The sequence below is a fragment of the Erpetoichthys calabaricus genome, chromosome 13 (assembly GCF_900747795.2).
Source record: "Erpetoichthys calabaricus chromosome 13, fErpCal1.3, whole genome shotgun sequence".
Lineage (NCBI taxonomy): Eukaryota > Metazoa > Chordata > Cladistia > Polypteriformes > Polypteridae > Erpetoichthys > Erpetoichthys calabaricus.
This window is the reverse complement of record NC_041406.2, coordinates 78,526,822-78,541,612: the sequence shown is the minus strand read 5'-3', so window position 1 is coordinate 78,541,612 and position 14,791 is coordinate 78,526,822. Positions and strand designations below refer to the sequence as shown.

Genomic DNA, 14,791 nt, shown 5'->3' with positions numbered 1-14,791 from the left:
TAAAAATTATATCATGAGCTCCAAGAAGATAGCGCTTGGAAATCTAAATCGACTCAGAAGGCGGTCGTCATCATATGTAAATACACGCTTTATAAAGTGGCTCAGGTTGTGCAATATTATAATTGTAGTGCAAGTTTACAGTGAGGTGATCGTACTTATAAGTACAAACAGTTCTACCAGGAGCACTTGATGGACTGATTGAGTGATTTTAGAGCTCTTGGGATGAAACTGTTTCTGAACTGCGAGGTCCCTATAGGAAAGGCTCTGAAGTGTTTTCTGTACTGTATGGGTGAATTTCAAATAGACTGTGTGCATGGCTGAGGCAACGTGTGCTAGATGCTGTATCCCGATAATTCTCTTTCCAATCAGTTGCTGTAGAGCTGTGATTCTACACTCAGATACAGTGGGTTAAAATACTCTGAGTGGTATACTGAGAGTAACAATGCTAAAGCAGTGATGGTATTTAGAATAGTTTGGCCATTCCATGTACCATTATATGGTTACAGGTTCATTACAACCAAATGCCTTAAACTAATAAACGATATGCGGTTAATTTCAGTGTATTTGATAAAGCTGCGTCAGGAATGTAGATCTAAAAAAGAAAGGGAAACCACACAGGAACAGTAGCTCTGCTTTGACACTGGGTCCTGCCAGTTTGCAAAACCGAGTGGAGAACTTACGTACACAAGGGATTGAGCTGGCGTGAAAATGTGTGTGGCTTTACGAGATTTGAGCGTGGAAATGGGTGTACGCAACATTTTTGTGCGTATGCACCATTTATACATGAGGCCCCTGGTGCTTGCACTATAGTCATGGTAAAAAGACCATTGGAGTAGGTTTTTACCATTAAACTTTGTGTGTTCTGGGGATGATATAATTAAAAAATTAAATATTAAACCATTTTTATAAGCAGTAAATAATTTAGTCAACATTATTATTTCATTATTGAATGAAAACTTCTCCATGTTAGTTTTTTTAACTACTTACTTCTTCAGCTGCTGCTTCTGAAAGAAGTCCTTCTTTTTGAGCACATGTTACATGGAAATAAGATCTGCACATGCCAGCATCACAGCTTATACAAACACCAGTTCGTGCAAAGCGTGGGTCTTCACAAAAGCTACATTCCTAAAAGATTTTGAAAAAAAAATGAACATTTAACATAAAAGTCAATCAGTTATTAAAGTTAGGATTTTTAAATATTAAAATAAAAATGTGCAGTATAAATTAATATAATATTTCTTTCAAGTCATAATCATAAAATACTTTAGTGGAAATAATATTCATTTATCCATTAATTTCAAATATATTCCAATACATGGTTGCAAGGTGAAATGGCCTGTTTCAACAAAATCTAATATAAGAAACCAGTCCTGAAAATGGAACTAATCCCCCACAATGCATATTCACACCTATAAAAAGCTAACTTGCATATCTTTGGGATGTAAAAGGCAATGCAAAAAACCCACGTGAGCACAGACTGAATATTAAGCTCCAAACAGACAGATTCCAAGAGGTGTAAGGAATCAACATCATCCACTAACCTCAACAAAAACTATATACATGCATTTCAACTGTATTTCTGTAGGATCAGGATCTGTGATATTTAAAAGATAACATACTAGCACCCTTTAAAGAAAATCTAAATATTTCAACTAAAAGAAAGTTTAAGTCAATGTATTATATACAGTATTTGTAATCAAGCAGGTCAAGTGTCTAAAATCCATCCATCCATCCATTTTCCAACCCGCTAAATCCGAACACAGGGTCACGGGGGTTTGCTGGAGCCAATCTCAGCCAACACAGGGCACAAGGCAGGAACCAATCCCAGGCAGGGTGCCAACCCACTGCAGGACACACACAAATACACCCACACACCAAGCACACACTAGGGCCAATTTAGAATCGCCAATCCACCTAACCAGCATGTCTTTGGACTGTGGGAGGAAACCGGAGCGCCCGGAGGAAACCCACGCAGACACGGGGAGAACATGCAAACTCCACGCAGGGAGGACCCGGGAAGCAAACCTAGGTCCCCAGGTCTCCCAACTGCGAGGCAGCAGCGCTACCCACTGCGCCACCGTGCCGCCTCAAGTGTCTAAAATGAATATCAAAAATTATGAGAATAAATGAGAGGTGATTCTGGAGGAAATATGTAAAATGAAAGTGAACACTGATTAGTTTTCTACGTTAAAATTAGGGTCTGCAAATGCTTTTCGATTTTATGAAATACTTCATTTTCACAGCCCATTTCCACTATTGATGACATCCCAGGAATTTCTCTAGTCAACAGAATTAATGTATTACCCTCATATCTTAAAGAAGGGAAGAGAGACTAAAAGAGGTGTGAAAGGTCTATTAAAATAAAGAGATTTGAATTTCTTACACTAAAAGAAAATACTTTGCCAATAATCAAGTGCTGAGTTTATTGAGGTACCTGAACCACAAAGATTCATTTATGACATAAACAAGACTATTAATCAAAAACTAAAAAAGCAGAGCCAAATGCAAAGCGGCTATGCTAACATAACATCCTCAATTCAATTAAGAGTGTGGGGGATTGAAGCCTATCCTTGCAGGAACAGCCACTAGCAGAAAAACTGACATCTACATATGATGAACGTGCAGTCTCCCCACAGGCAATAACCAGGCATAGTAATCACACTTTGGACCTTTGACCCATGAGGCAGCATACAAAGACATATTAATGCATATCAGCTGTTCAAGAAAGATGCACTAAGTTAGGCTTCTATAGGATTTGCCCCATTCCCCAAGCTTCACAACTGCTGAAGCACACTTCTCCTTTTGCAGGAGAAAACAATAGCTGTGACCTGTTGGCGGCTTGAATGGGGATGAACTCCAGTTACAATCTGCCCAATTTCCATACCATTTTCAAAGATTTAACTTAAAAAAGCAAAGTTCTATGTAACCATCAAACAAGACTTTCATTCATTACCAACTTATTCTCTTATAACTGATTCATCCTCATGAATGTTATAGTAAATGAAGAAACCTTTACATGCCAGAGTTCTGACTTTAATTGCACATATGTAAAACACGAAATTTCAGGTGAATTATACTTGGTCTACGCATAGGAAATTTCCAGATTGACACTTCTAGTATACCTTACCCAACTTTGTTCACCTGAGATTCCTGAGAGAGCATTCAAGGGTAAAACGTACTCAAGAAAAGTTAATCTCACCTAATTCATACACTAACTACTGACCTATGCTTTTTTTTTTTTTTTTAATAAATAAATTAAAAAAAAAATTTTTTGTTGCCATTACTCTCCGTTAGTAAGCATACTATGATGACACTTGGGTCTATGTGTACCTTCAGATTTTTTTATTTAAAAAAATGCATTGGGTCTAAAAGATATTTGTTTCTCTTACCTTTGCACCATACTTGGAATAATTCATTTCAGTTAGAGTTACCGGCCGTAGCTTGTCAATGTCGCCAAATGCAACTCCTGGGACATATAGGGCACATACAACATGAACCCATCTAAAAAAGTAAAAGTAATAAAGGGTAGAATTGTACATCCACAAATGTAAACTTCAGAGCAGGAAAACATGCAACAAAAGTGCTAAATTTGCTTAAAAAAAAACAAAAAAAAAAACTACAAAACGCAAACAGACAGTGGAAGAAAAAATTGCCTAGCCTAGAATTACCCTACAATAACGGTAAAAAGAACATTAATAAATTAGCAGATTACATTTTAAATTAGCCATGTATTGTATTTTATGTTAAAGTGACTTTCTTGACTACAACGTTGCAAATGCTTTAATTATTCACACATTTGTGACAATGCCAATCAACCTCTCTGTTATTCCATTGCAATCTGGTGTGCTGACATTAAAGGTTTTTTTCCCTTTTTTGCGTGAGAGGTACTTTAAATATTTTATTTTGATTTCAATGGTCATTTCAAACCATTCAAAATACTGTAGAGTCCATTACCATTTAAGCAACATTGTTTTAAGTAGCACAAACCATGTACGGCCAACAGTTACATCCATCCATCCATCCATTTTCCAACCCGCTGAATCCGAACACAGGGTCACGGGGGTCTGCTGGAGCCAATCCCAGCCAACACAGGGCACAAGGCAGGAACCAATCCTGGGCAGGGTGCCAACCCACCGCATGACACACACAAACACACCCACACACCAAGCACACACTAGGGTCAATTTAGAATCGCCAATCCACCTAACCTGCATGTCTTTGGACTGTGGGAGGAAACCGGAGCGCCCGGAGGAAACCCACGCAGACACAGGGAGAATATGCAAACTCCACGCAGGGAGGACCCAGGAAGCGAACCCAGGTCCCTAGGTCTCCCAACTGCGAGGCAGCAGCGCTACCCACTGCGCCACCGTGCCGCGCCAACAGTTACATCATAGTATAAATTCTGCTTCATAATTAGCACATTCATTTCATAACGTGAACATATGAGAAAAATCTTGACATGCAAATCCAATGTTACTGTATTTGCATTTTCCAAAGACTTGGATTTCAGACTCCCATTAAGTGATCCATAATAACCTCCTAGCCTCAAATACAGTGTAAGATTGTCAAGTAGACTGACAACAATCATGTAGCAGAAGCAGCAAGCCTTATTGACTGCATTAAGTTAAGGAGCTGTATTTGCTAGGGGTAGATTATACTGGTTGTCATCAACGTGTACATATAGATGCAGCCAACCAGAATGAGTGACAAATACTGCAATATCTTGTGGTACCCTGCCTATACTGCACCGTAGGCAAATGTACCAATTCAGAAATTTTCAGTAATGTGACTGCACTAGATTGAAAATCCACCAGATGAATCAGTGAAAGATTTAAATGGTGCTACCAGTGAAAATCCGTGGTGGGTTGGCACCCTGCCCAGGATTGGTTCCTGCCTTGTGCCCTGTGTTGGCTGGGATTGGCTCCAGCAGAACCCCGTGACCCTGTGTTCGGATTCAGCGGGTTGGAAAATGGATGGATGGAAGTAATGGAAGCTGTAAATGGCATTCTACCAATAAGGAACCCATTCAAACCCTGGCAAGACTCAGTGACAATCTTTTCTTAAATTATTGAATTTAAGTTGACACTTATTTAGAATTGCATTGGTTTTAAACAGTTATTATTCTGTAGCATATGAACATGATATGTGCTTTTCAGGCTTACATCCTCACAAAGAAATTTCAAAACAAATTTCTTTTGAAGAATACGCAAAAAATAATAATAATACATTTTATTTAACTGGGCTTTTCAAGCCTTTTAAGAGCACATTACAAGATAAAAGGGTATCAACACTGTAGATAAATATTCAATGAATATGTACAACTGAAAGTAAATATTTGATGCATCAAAATGTAACATGTATAATGTTTTATCCTTTTTCAGATTAGATTAGATAAAATGTGTTAATACCTGAAACATAAAAAACAAGGACACAGACACACACACAGGAGAGATAATTCAATCAATCGATCAATAAGTTAATAAATAAATTAAAATAAACTTAACGAGTAAATGGAGTAGAAGTATTAAACTACCTGATAACAGTGAACAAAAAAGACCCCCAGAAGTGCTTCTTAGCACATCGTGGTAGAATAAGCCTGTGGCTAAAAGTGCTTCAAGAGGGCACCTCCTGTAGGGGATGGAGGGGATTGTTCATGAAGGCATCCTATTTTGTCATTGACCTCTTTTCCACAACAGCTTCCAGTGTGTCCAGGGTTCATCCCATGATGGGACAGAATATACTAAACAGTGTACTATTTATACATACTATACAATAATAATGTCATAACTAGTCATTAACTTTATAGTAATCGTAATATAAAATTGTGCATCTAAGCAACTAAAATATATTGCAAGTGGTTGTTTTGGAGACATTTTAATATTTTCTTTTTCTTTGTTTTTATTTCATTTTATTTTAATTTTATTGGAGGAAAATAACACTCCATACAATCAAATTGAACTTAAAACAGAATTCAACCCCCACTCGAGAGAAAGACAGGAAAGCCAACAGTGGCAAAAATTAAACAACAGAGGAGGGAGAATGTCCTTTCCATAATATAAATGCTTTTTCTAAAATTTTGTTGATTAGATTTCGCTAGTAGTGTGATATGGGCAATTAAAATTAAGTTGTCCTGATCCGCTTTAATCGGAACAAATCTGGGAGTATTCCAAATACAGCTGTTAATAGGTTTGGAGTGATTGTAACACAAAGGCAATCTGATATGCAAAGATTTTTTTGACCAGAATTGACAACAAGATACCAAGAAGACATGATTCACTAGCATTTGTGTGTCTGCTTATATCCCTTTAGTGATATCTTTTACAGGTAGCAAAACTTTACACTAGCTGTTACAGACTGAAATCAAAGGCTTCTTTTTGGGCTCAAACACCCTCAGCATGGCACTGCCAGATCTAAACACTAGCGTGAAGAATTGCTCACGTACTGAAGTGACTTTAGCTGCAGGTGGAAGTCCCACTTTATTTATGGTGCCAAGCAGAGTTGTGTTGCAGTGTGGCAGTCTATTAGCTAGCAAAAGCGCTGTGCAGAAGCTGTCTGTTGTTACAGTGGTCATCACTGCTCTTGTGAAAAGAATAGAGATAAATGTCATCAACTCAGAGAGGGAGAGGTAAGTTCGTTGTACCACGTGAACGTCACTGACAGAATAAAACTGAATAACAAAAAAGCGCTAACTTTTACAAGCAGCCAAAATTTAAACCGGGTGTTACAGACTCAAATCAAACATATGTTTTTATTATAATATAGTAATAATAATAGTAGCTCACTACTCAAAACGCGGAGTGCCCGGGCTCGAATATGGAATCTTTTGGTTATAAGGCAGCAGTTCTTACCTCTACTCCATCCAAGAATACATATCAACATTCTTTTTTTTTTTTTTTTTTTTAATATTTTTATTTTATTAATTTTCATTGTAATCATTCCATACAAACAGATCAATTTATAACCCAACAAATTTGAAGACAAATCAAACCCCACCCCTGAGAAGGAGAGCTTAGCTAAAGGAAAATTGCTTTAAGCTTTTTAATAAGGCAACATTAGACAAAAGAAGGGGAGAAGTAAATATCTATATAAATAAGAGATGGAGAAGGGAGTTAAATGCAATAATAGTTAATTCTCTTATTCTAAAATAATATTGATTAAATCCTGCCATGTTTTGAAGAAATTTTGTACAGATCCTCTAACTGAAAATTTGATTTTTTCCAATTTCAAATAATATAAAACATCGGTTTCCCACTGACTTATAAGAGGAGAATTAGGATTCTTCCAATTTAACAAAATAAGTCTGCGTGCCAAGAGTGTAGTGAATGCAATCACCGTTTGCTTGTCCTTCTCCAATTCCAGTCCATCTGGAAGGACACCAAACACAGCTGTTAGTAGGTTAGGAGGGATTGTGATACTAAGGCTGTCTGAGAGGCACTTAAAAATTTTTGTCCAAAATGATGTTAGTTTGGTGCAGGCCCAGAACATGTGACCCAGTGAGGCAGGAGCTTGGTTGCAGCGCTCGCAGGTTGGATCCTGGCCTGGAAACATTTTGGACAGTTTTAAGCGAGACAGATGAGCTCGACATATAATTTTTAGTTGAATAATTCTATGCTTTGCGCATATAGAACTCGAGTGAATTCTCTGCTTTGCTACCTTCCACTCCTTTTCTAATATATTGATTAAGAGATCTTCTTCCCAATGTCCTCTTGGATCTTTGAAAGGTAGGGACTCTAATAAGATTTTATATATTGCGGAAATAGTGTTTGTTTCCTCGGAATTGAGCAGTATTTTTTCCAGCATTGTGGAGGGTGCAAGGTGGGGGAAATCAGGCAATTTCTGTTTAACAAAATTTCTAATTTGAAGATAGTAAAAGAAATGTGTAGCTGGGAGGTTAAATTTTGAACGTAATTGTTCAAAAGATGTAAATATGTTGTCTATATAAAGATCTCTGAGCATTTTAATCCCAAAACTTTTCCAGGTATTAAAAACTGGATATACTTGCGAAGGTTGAAAGAGGTGGTTCTCTTGCAGAGGTGCCACTGATAAAAGATTTTCCATCTTAAAATGCTTCCTAATTTGGTTCCATATTCTGAGTGAGTAAAGCACAATTGGGTTATTAGTATATTTGCGATAACTTTCATTTATTGGAGAGCAGAGCAGGGAATATAAAGAAGTACTACAGGATTTTACTTCTATTGCGGACCAAGCCTGTGTATGTTCATTTATTTGTGTCCAGGTTTTTATGGCTTGTATGTTTGCTGCCCAGTAATAAAACTGAAAATTAGGTAAAGCCATGCCACCTTCTGCCTGAGGTCTTTGTAGGGTCGCTCTTCGGATACGTGGGTGTTTTGAGTTCCAAATGAATGAGGTTATTATTGAATCTAACTGTTTAAAAAACGATTTATTGATATATATTGATATGTTTTGAAATAAAAAGAGAAGTTTAGGAAGGATATTCATCTTAACAATGTTAATTCTTCCGGCTAGAGTGAGATGAAGAGTTGACCATCTATGCAAGTCTTGCTTAATTTTTTCCATACAGACGCCAAAATTTTGTTGATAAGAGCTTTATGTTTACTTGTGATATTTACCCCTAGGTATTTAAACTGATCTGCTATGGTAAAAGGTAGGGTGTCTAATCTAATATTATATGCTTGTGAATTCACTGGAAAGAGTATACTTTTATTCAGATTAATTCTAAGACCAGATATCTTTTGAAATTCTGTTAGTGCTGTTAAAACAACAGGGACAGTGTTTTCTGGGTCCGATATATATAAGACCATATCATCTGCATATAGAGAAATTTTCTGTTCCAGTCCTTTTCTGACAATCCCCTTTATCTGATAAGAATTTCGGCAGTGAACCGCCAGTGGTTCAATAGCGATTGCAAACAACAGTGGCGACAAGGGACATCCTTGTTTGGTACCACGTTCTAGTTTAAAGTAGTCTGAGCAAATGTTATTAATACAAACTGAAGCTTCTGGACTGGTATACAGTAGTTTGATCCAAGCACAAATATTCGGGCCAAACCCAAATTTCTCCAATGCAGTGAAAAGGTAATTCCATTCAATCATGTCAAATGCCTTTTCTGCGTCTAATGATAGTAATATCTCTGGGGTGTTTGATTTTGCTGGTGAATATATAACATTAAACAAGCGTCGGAGATTTGAAGATAGATGTCGGCCTTTAATAAATCCAGTTTGATCTTGTGATATTACTGAGGGCAGCACTTTCTCCATCCTTCTAGCTAGGATTTTTGAGAGTATCTTAACATCATTATTCAGGAGTGAAATTGGTCTATATGATGCACATTGTAACAAGTCCTTATTTTGTTTAGGAAAGACGGTGATTAATGCTTGTCGAAATGTTTGAGGTAGTATTTGGTGGTCTTTATTTGTGAATTATCCAGAAATGCATTATATTGCGTGTTGTCTTCTTTGGGCTCAGTGGAATATAAAGACTTATAGTAATCTCTAAATGTGTGCATTATTTTATTATGGTCGATGATTTCTTCTCCATTCTTGTTGGTGATTACTGGTATTGCATTGTGAACTTCTTGTTTATGAATTTGTTGAGCTAAAAGCTTATTAGCTTTTTCTCCGTGTTCACAGTAATGCTGTCTAGACTTATAAATAAGTTGTTCAGTTTCTTTAGTTGTTAAGATGTTAAGTTCTGTATGCAGGGCCTGCCTTTTCCTGTGAAGAGCTTCACTTGGACGCCTGGCTTGTTCTTCATCTATTCTAGTAATTTCATTTCTTAGCTCTGACACTTTCTTGGTTTCTAATTTATTTCTATGGGAAAGATATGAAATAATCTGGCCTCTTAAGAAGGCCTTTAGAGTTTCCCAGAGTGTTCCTGCAGAAACCTCTGTGGAGGTGTTTGTCTCTAGGAAGAAGCTGATTTGTTTGGATATAAATTCTGTGCAGTTCTCGTCTGCCAATAAAAGAGGGTTAAGACGCCATCTGCGAGGTGAGTGTGAGGGGCTTAATGATTTTAGCTCCAAGACTAGAGGGGCATGGTCAGAGATAACAATTGTGTCATATTTGCATGATTTAATTGTAGGCAGGAAATTATTATCTATAAAAAAATAATCAATTCTTGAGTAGCTATAATGCACTGGTGAGTAGAACGAATATGTTCTTGAGTTTGGGTTAAGAAACCTCCAGGGGTCTGATAAGTTGTGATCATTTAAAAACTGTGTAATTATCTTTGCAGTATTAGATGTCGTCCCCCCTGTCACAGGAGTCCTATCTAAGAGTGGATTTAAAACACAATTAAAGTCCCCAGCCATTATAATTTTATGAGTGTTCACATTGGGAATGGATGCAAATAGATTTTGCATGAATTCCTTATCATCAACATTGGGTGCATAAACATTTATCAAAATCATTTTACTGTTATATAAGTTGCCCATGACCATCACATATCTCCCTTCAGGGTCCGACACTACCTCTGATGCTATAAATGGAACTGTTCTATGTATGAGAATTCCCACCCCTCTAGTTTTCTTTATAAAGCTAGAATGGAACATTTGGCCAGTCCAGTCTTTTTGTAATCTGAACTGATCCTTGGTTAGTAAGTGGGTCTCCTGTAGAAATACTATTTTAGCGTTTAAGCCTGTTAGGTGAGAGCATACTTTCTTTCTCTTTAATTCGTGATTCAGGCCTTTAACATTCCAGCTCACAAAGTTAACTGTCCCATCATGGAGACATTGATTCTGAGTTTTTAATGTCATTTATAGTTTTAATTGGTAATATGGCAGTTTTAATCTTAGTTTCAAGATTCCCCATGAGTTATTGCATTTTAGCCTATTGTTGCATTGATATTTATAATTATAAGAATTACAAGAATAGATTAGATATAACCTGCTCTCCTTCTCTCCCCCCCTTTATCCCCCCACCCCCCCCATTTTGCCTCCCCACATGAGGCTAGATCCCACTTCGCGATGTTCCAGTCCTCTGACATACGAAGAGACAGAGCACGTCCAAAACAAAACAAACCCCACCCTGCAGCGGCGTTACAGAATTAAAACAGAGATATCTTTTGCAGTTAAATTCTTAATACTATCTGCCGAAAATGTTCTCATTAACAATATTTAAGCTTGAAATAATCTTCAGCGCTTTTAAGTTAAGATATTAAGATTAAAAAAAAAAAAAAAAAAAAAAAAAAAAACAACCCTGGGAATGATTTTAAAAACTAGTCTAGGATAAACCTGGTAATTCCTACTGTAATAGTATAATGGTAATTGTATAAATAGTAGAACAAGCAATAAACCAAGGGTATGAAGTTAAACAGTCTACTTTAAGGTATAGTAAAATAAAAAAAATAAAAAAAATAAAAAATAAAATAAAACGAATCCTACTTTAATCACTTCCACATTTTCACACTCACGTCTATAACTGTATAACTCTGATTAAAACATAAACATATAACATATAAAGTCCAGATAAAAAAAAAAAGAAAATAAGGGATGTATAATTATAATACCAGTCTCTTTAAACATGGATCCAGAGATCAGATCATAGGTCCTTCCCGTGCCTTGATAGAATACGGCTCTTTATTAACTTTCAAAAAAGTGTCGGAAACAGCTTCTTTAGTTCTTTTTCAGCTTCTTCTTTGCTGAAGAAAATATAATGTCGATCTTGAACTTCCACTTTCAGTTTGGCAGGATACAAGAGGCTGTATTTGATATCAGCTTTCCGTAGCATCCTTTTAATGTCGATGTAGGATCTGCGTTTTGCAGCTGTTGATGGTGAGAAGTCGGGAAAAATACGAATAAGATTATTTTCGAATATAATCTCTTGCTTGTGTCTGAGAAGTGCCATCACATCAAGCTTACATCTTAGTCGCTCAAAGCGGACAATAAAAGACCTAGGTTTAAAGGCGCTTGGTATCTTTGTGCGATAAGCCGTGGCTATCTCAATGTCGAGTTTAAAGTCATCTCCAATTATTTTAGACAGTAATTCTACTGCAAATTTCACTGGGCTTGAGCTTTCTCGTTTCTCAGGTATACCCTCAATTCTTATATTATTTCTTCTGCACCCATCCTCCAGGGCTGCAAGTCTGTCTCCAAGTTTTTTGCATTCCGAGTTCACAGCTGTGGCTTTTTCATCGGCGTTAGATGCCAGTTGTTCCGCTGTTTCCACTCGAGCCGTGAGTCCCTGCTTAACGTCTTCCAGCTGATCTGAAACGTCATTAATATGATCATCAAGCCTTTTCAGTTTGGAATTAGTTTCTTCAATGTGTTCCACTAATTTCTCCAACATAGCTTTAAAGTTCACGTCAAAACGTTTAAATAAACGCGTTTCCTTATCTTTGTTATCCTTCTTGAGCTCAATGGCCACCTTCTTAAGATCATTTGTGTTATCTTTCTTAAGCTCCTTCATGGCCGTAACCATGGCAGTGGACTGTGTAGCGATCATCTCTTTCTGTGTAGCGATCATCTCTTTCAGTTCGGACAGTTCGCTTCGGCTTTCGTGCTCCGCAAGTGAAAATGCAGCTCCTGTTACAGGCTCGCGATGAGTAGATGAGAGCACGTCCTGCAGAGCCCTTTCTAGTCTCGAATGATCCTCAGAAATCGGCGATCCATCGCGACCTATATCACTTGCGCCTTCGCTCCCATTTTCACTCTCGACTGGACACGATACAATGGAGCGGGGTCCCAGGAATTCTGCGCACTCGTCTGCCTGTTCCAGGTCAGTCTCCGTGATGCCATACCTTACACTTGCACTCAGGCCGGAAGTCTGTCCGGACTTTGATGCAGCTTTAAGTTTCTTTTCTGGTTCTTTCTGACTTTTCTTCTTGTTACTCATGCTTGTATATTGTAGTGGAAGTTCCTTGGTCGGGTTAAATACAAGATACCTCTAAATAATATGAAATACGTGGGAAAATAAAGCCGCTGCTAGCGGAGCTCTGCTTCAGACGTCCATCTCCTATAAACGGACGAAACCAAGTCAATATCAACATTCTGTCGATTGACATTTGAGCTTGGGTTTTTAACTCATTGACAGCAACAGGTAAATTGAATGATTTTTTTTTTCTTTGGTTATATTATTGAATAAAAGCACATGTGTTTATTTGATATTTGGACTAAAGTATTCACACATTATACATTTCACATCATTATTAGTATAACATGAAAAAAGTTTCCATTTAAGGTATGTGTTCAGCATTTCTTGCCTTGCATTTCGTGTCATCCTACACTTGCACAGACCTTTGTAGACACAGAACACACATGAAATGTAGGTATTCCAAATAGCGATATATGATTTACCCTATACAACTCCAGGCACCTCACACCACGATAAAGAGACTTGAGCTGGGAGAACTTCAACTCCATCTTATGGGATAGCAGGCTGCTTGTGCTGATTGACACATTTGCAAAACAAAAGGCGCTGATGAGGAGAGGTGCAGAGGAATTTAAGGGGGCACGGGATTACAAGTTTTTTCATAGGCTTCAGGGATTCTAGTGTTAATCCTGGAAGTTTTCCCAAGATTAAATACTGCATAGGTTTGACAAGGTTGAAAAATATCCATCCATCGTCCAACCCGCTATATCCTAACACAGGGTCACTGTGGTCTGCTGGAGCCAATCCCAGCCAACACAGGGTGCAAGGCAGGAACAACCCCCGGGCAGGGAGCCAGCCCACCGCAGTCATGTAGAGGTGCAACAGATAAAAGCTTCTCTGTCTTGAAGTGCATCCTGCATTGGTTCCATATTGTGAGTGAACATTTTTTTAAGAACTTTGTTGTCCTTATGATGATACTGGCTAAAAAATAATATAAAACATTGCACCCTGGTGCTTCAATGACTGATTAATGCATTACCTTTTGTTCTAATTTGTGCATACTTCCAATTTATCTTAGATCTGACTGTCACATTTGACACCATTGATCACAATATTCTCAGAAATCGCCTTAGTCAATGGGTGGGCCTCTCTGGCAGTGTCTTAAATTGGTTTGAATCCTACCTAGCAGGTAGAAAATTCTTTGTTAGTTGTGGTAATTACAACTCAACTGCTCTTTTTGATCTACATGCTTCTGTTAGGTCAGATTATCTCGGGGCATAATGTGAGCTACCACAGCTATGCTGATGACACGCAGCTGTATTTATCAATAGCACTTGATGACCCCGACTCTGTTGTTTCACTAACACAATGTCTTACTTGTGTTTCTAAGTGGATGAATAGTAATTTTCTCAAGCTAAATAAAGAGAAAACAGAAATTTTAGTGATTTGCAATAATGGATATAATGAGGTGATTAGAAATAAACTTGATGCATTAGGATTAAAAGTCAGGACGGAGGTAAAGAATTTAGGGGTAACTGTTGACTGTAACCTGAATTTTAAATCGCACATTAATCAGATCACTAGGACAGCATTTTTTCCACTTAAGAAACATAGCAAAAGTTAGACCTCTTATATCACTGAAAGATGCTGAGAAATTAGTTCACGCTTTTGTTTTCAGTCAACTAAATTACTGTAACGCACTCCTCTCAGGACTACTCAAAAAAGACTTAAATCGTTTGCAACTATTGCATAATGCAGCTGCTAGAATCCTAACTAGGAAAAGAAAATCTGAGCACATTTCTCCAGTTTTGATATCACTACACTGGTTACCTGTGTAATTCAGAATTGACTTTAAAATACTGCTTATGGTTTACAAAGCCTTAAATAATCTCGCTCCATCTTATATGTCGGAATGTCTGACACCTTATATTCCAAATCGTAACCTTAGATCCTCAAATGAGTGTCTGCTTAGAATTCCAAGAGCTAAACTTAAAAGAACTGGT

At 37.5% G+C, this 14,791-nt stretch overlaps 1 protein-coding gene across 3 annotated transcripts in view; it reads right to left on the bottom strand.

The window, feature by feature from the left end:
* phf14 (PHD finger protein 14) overlaps positions 1–14,791 on the bottom strand; it is a 299,338-nt gene that overhangs the window by 213,878 nt on the left and 70,669 nt on the right. For all 3 annotated transcript variants that reach the window (XM_028817150.2, XM_028817152.2, XM_028817151.2), the window contains exons 6-7: positions 3,390–3,501; positions 988–1,125 (exon numbers count right to left, since the gene is read on the bottom strand). In XM_028817150.2, coding sequence (XP_028672983.1) covers positions 988–1,125; positions 3,390–3,501 — 250 coding nt within the window. The remainder of the gene's footprint in view (positions 1–987; positions 1,126–3,389; positions 3,502–14,791) is intronic.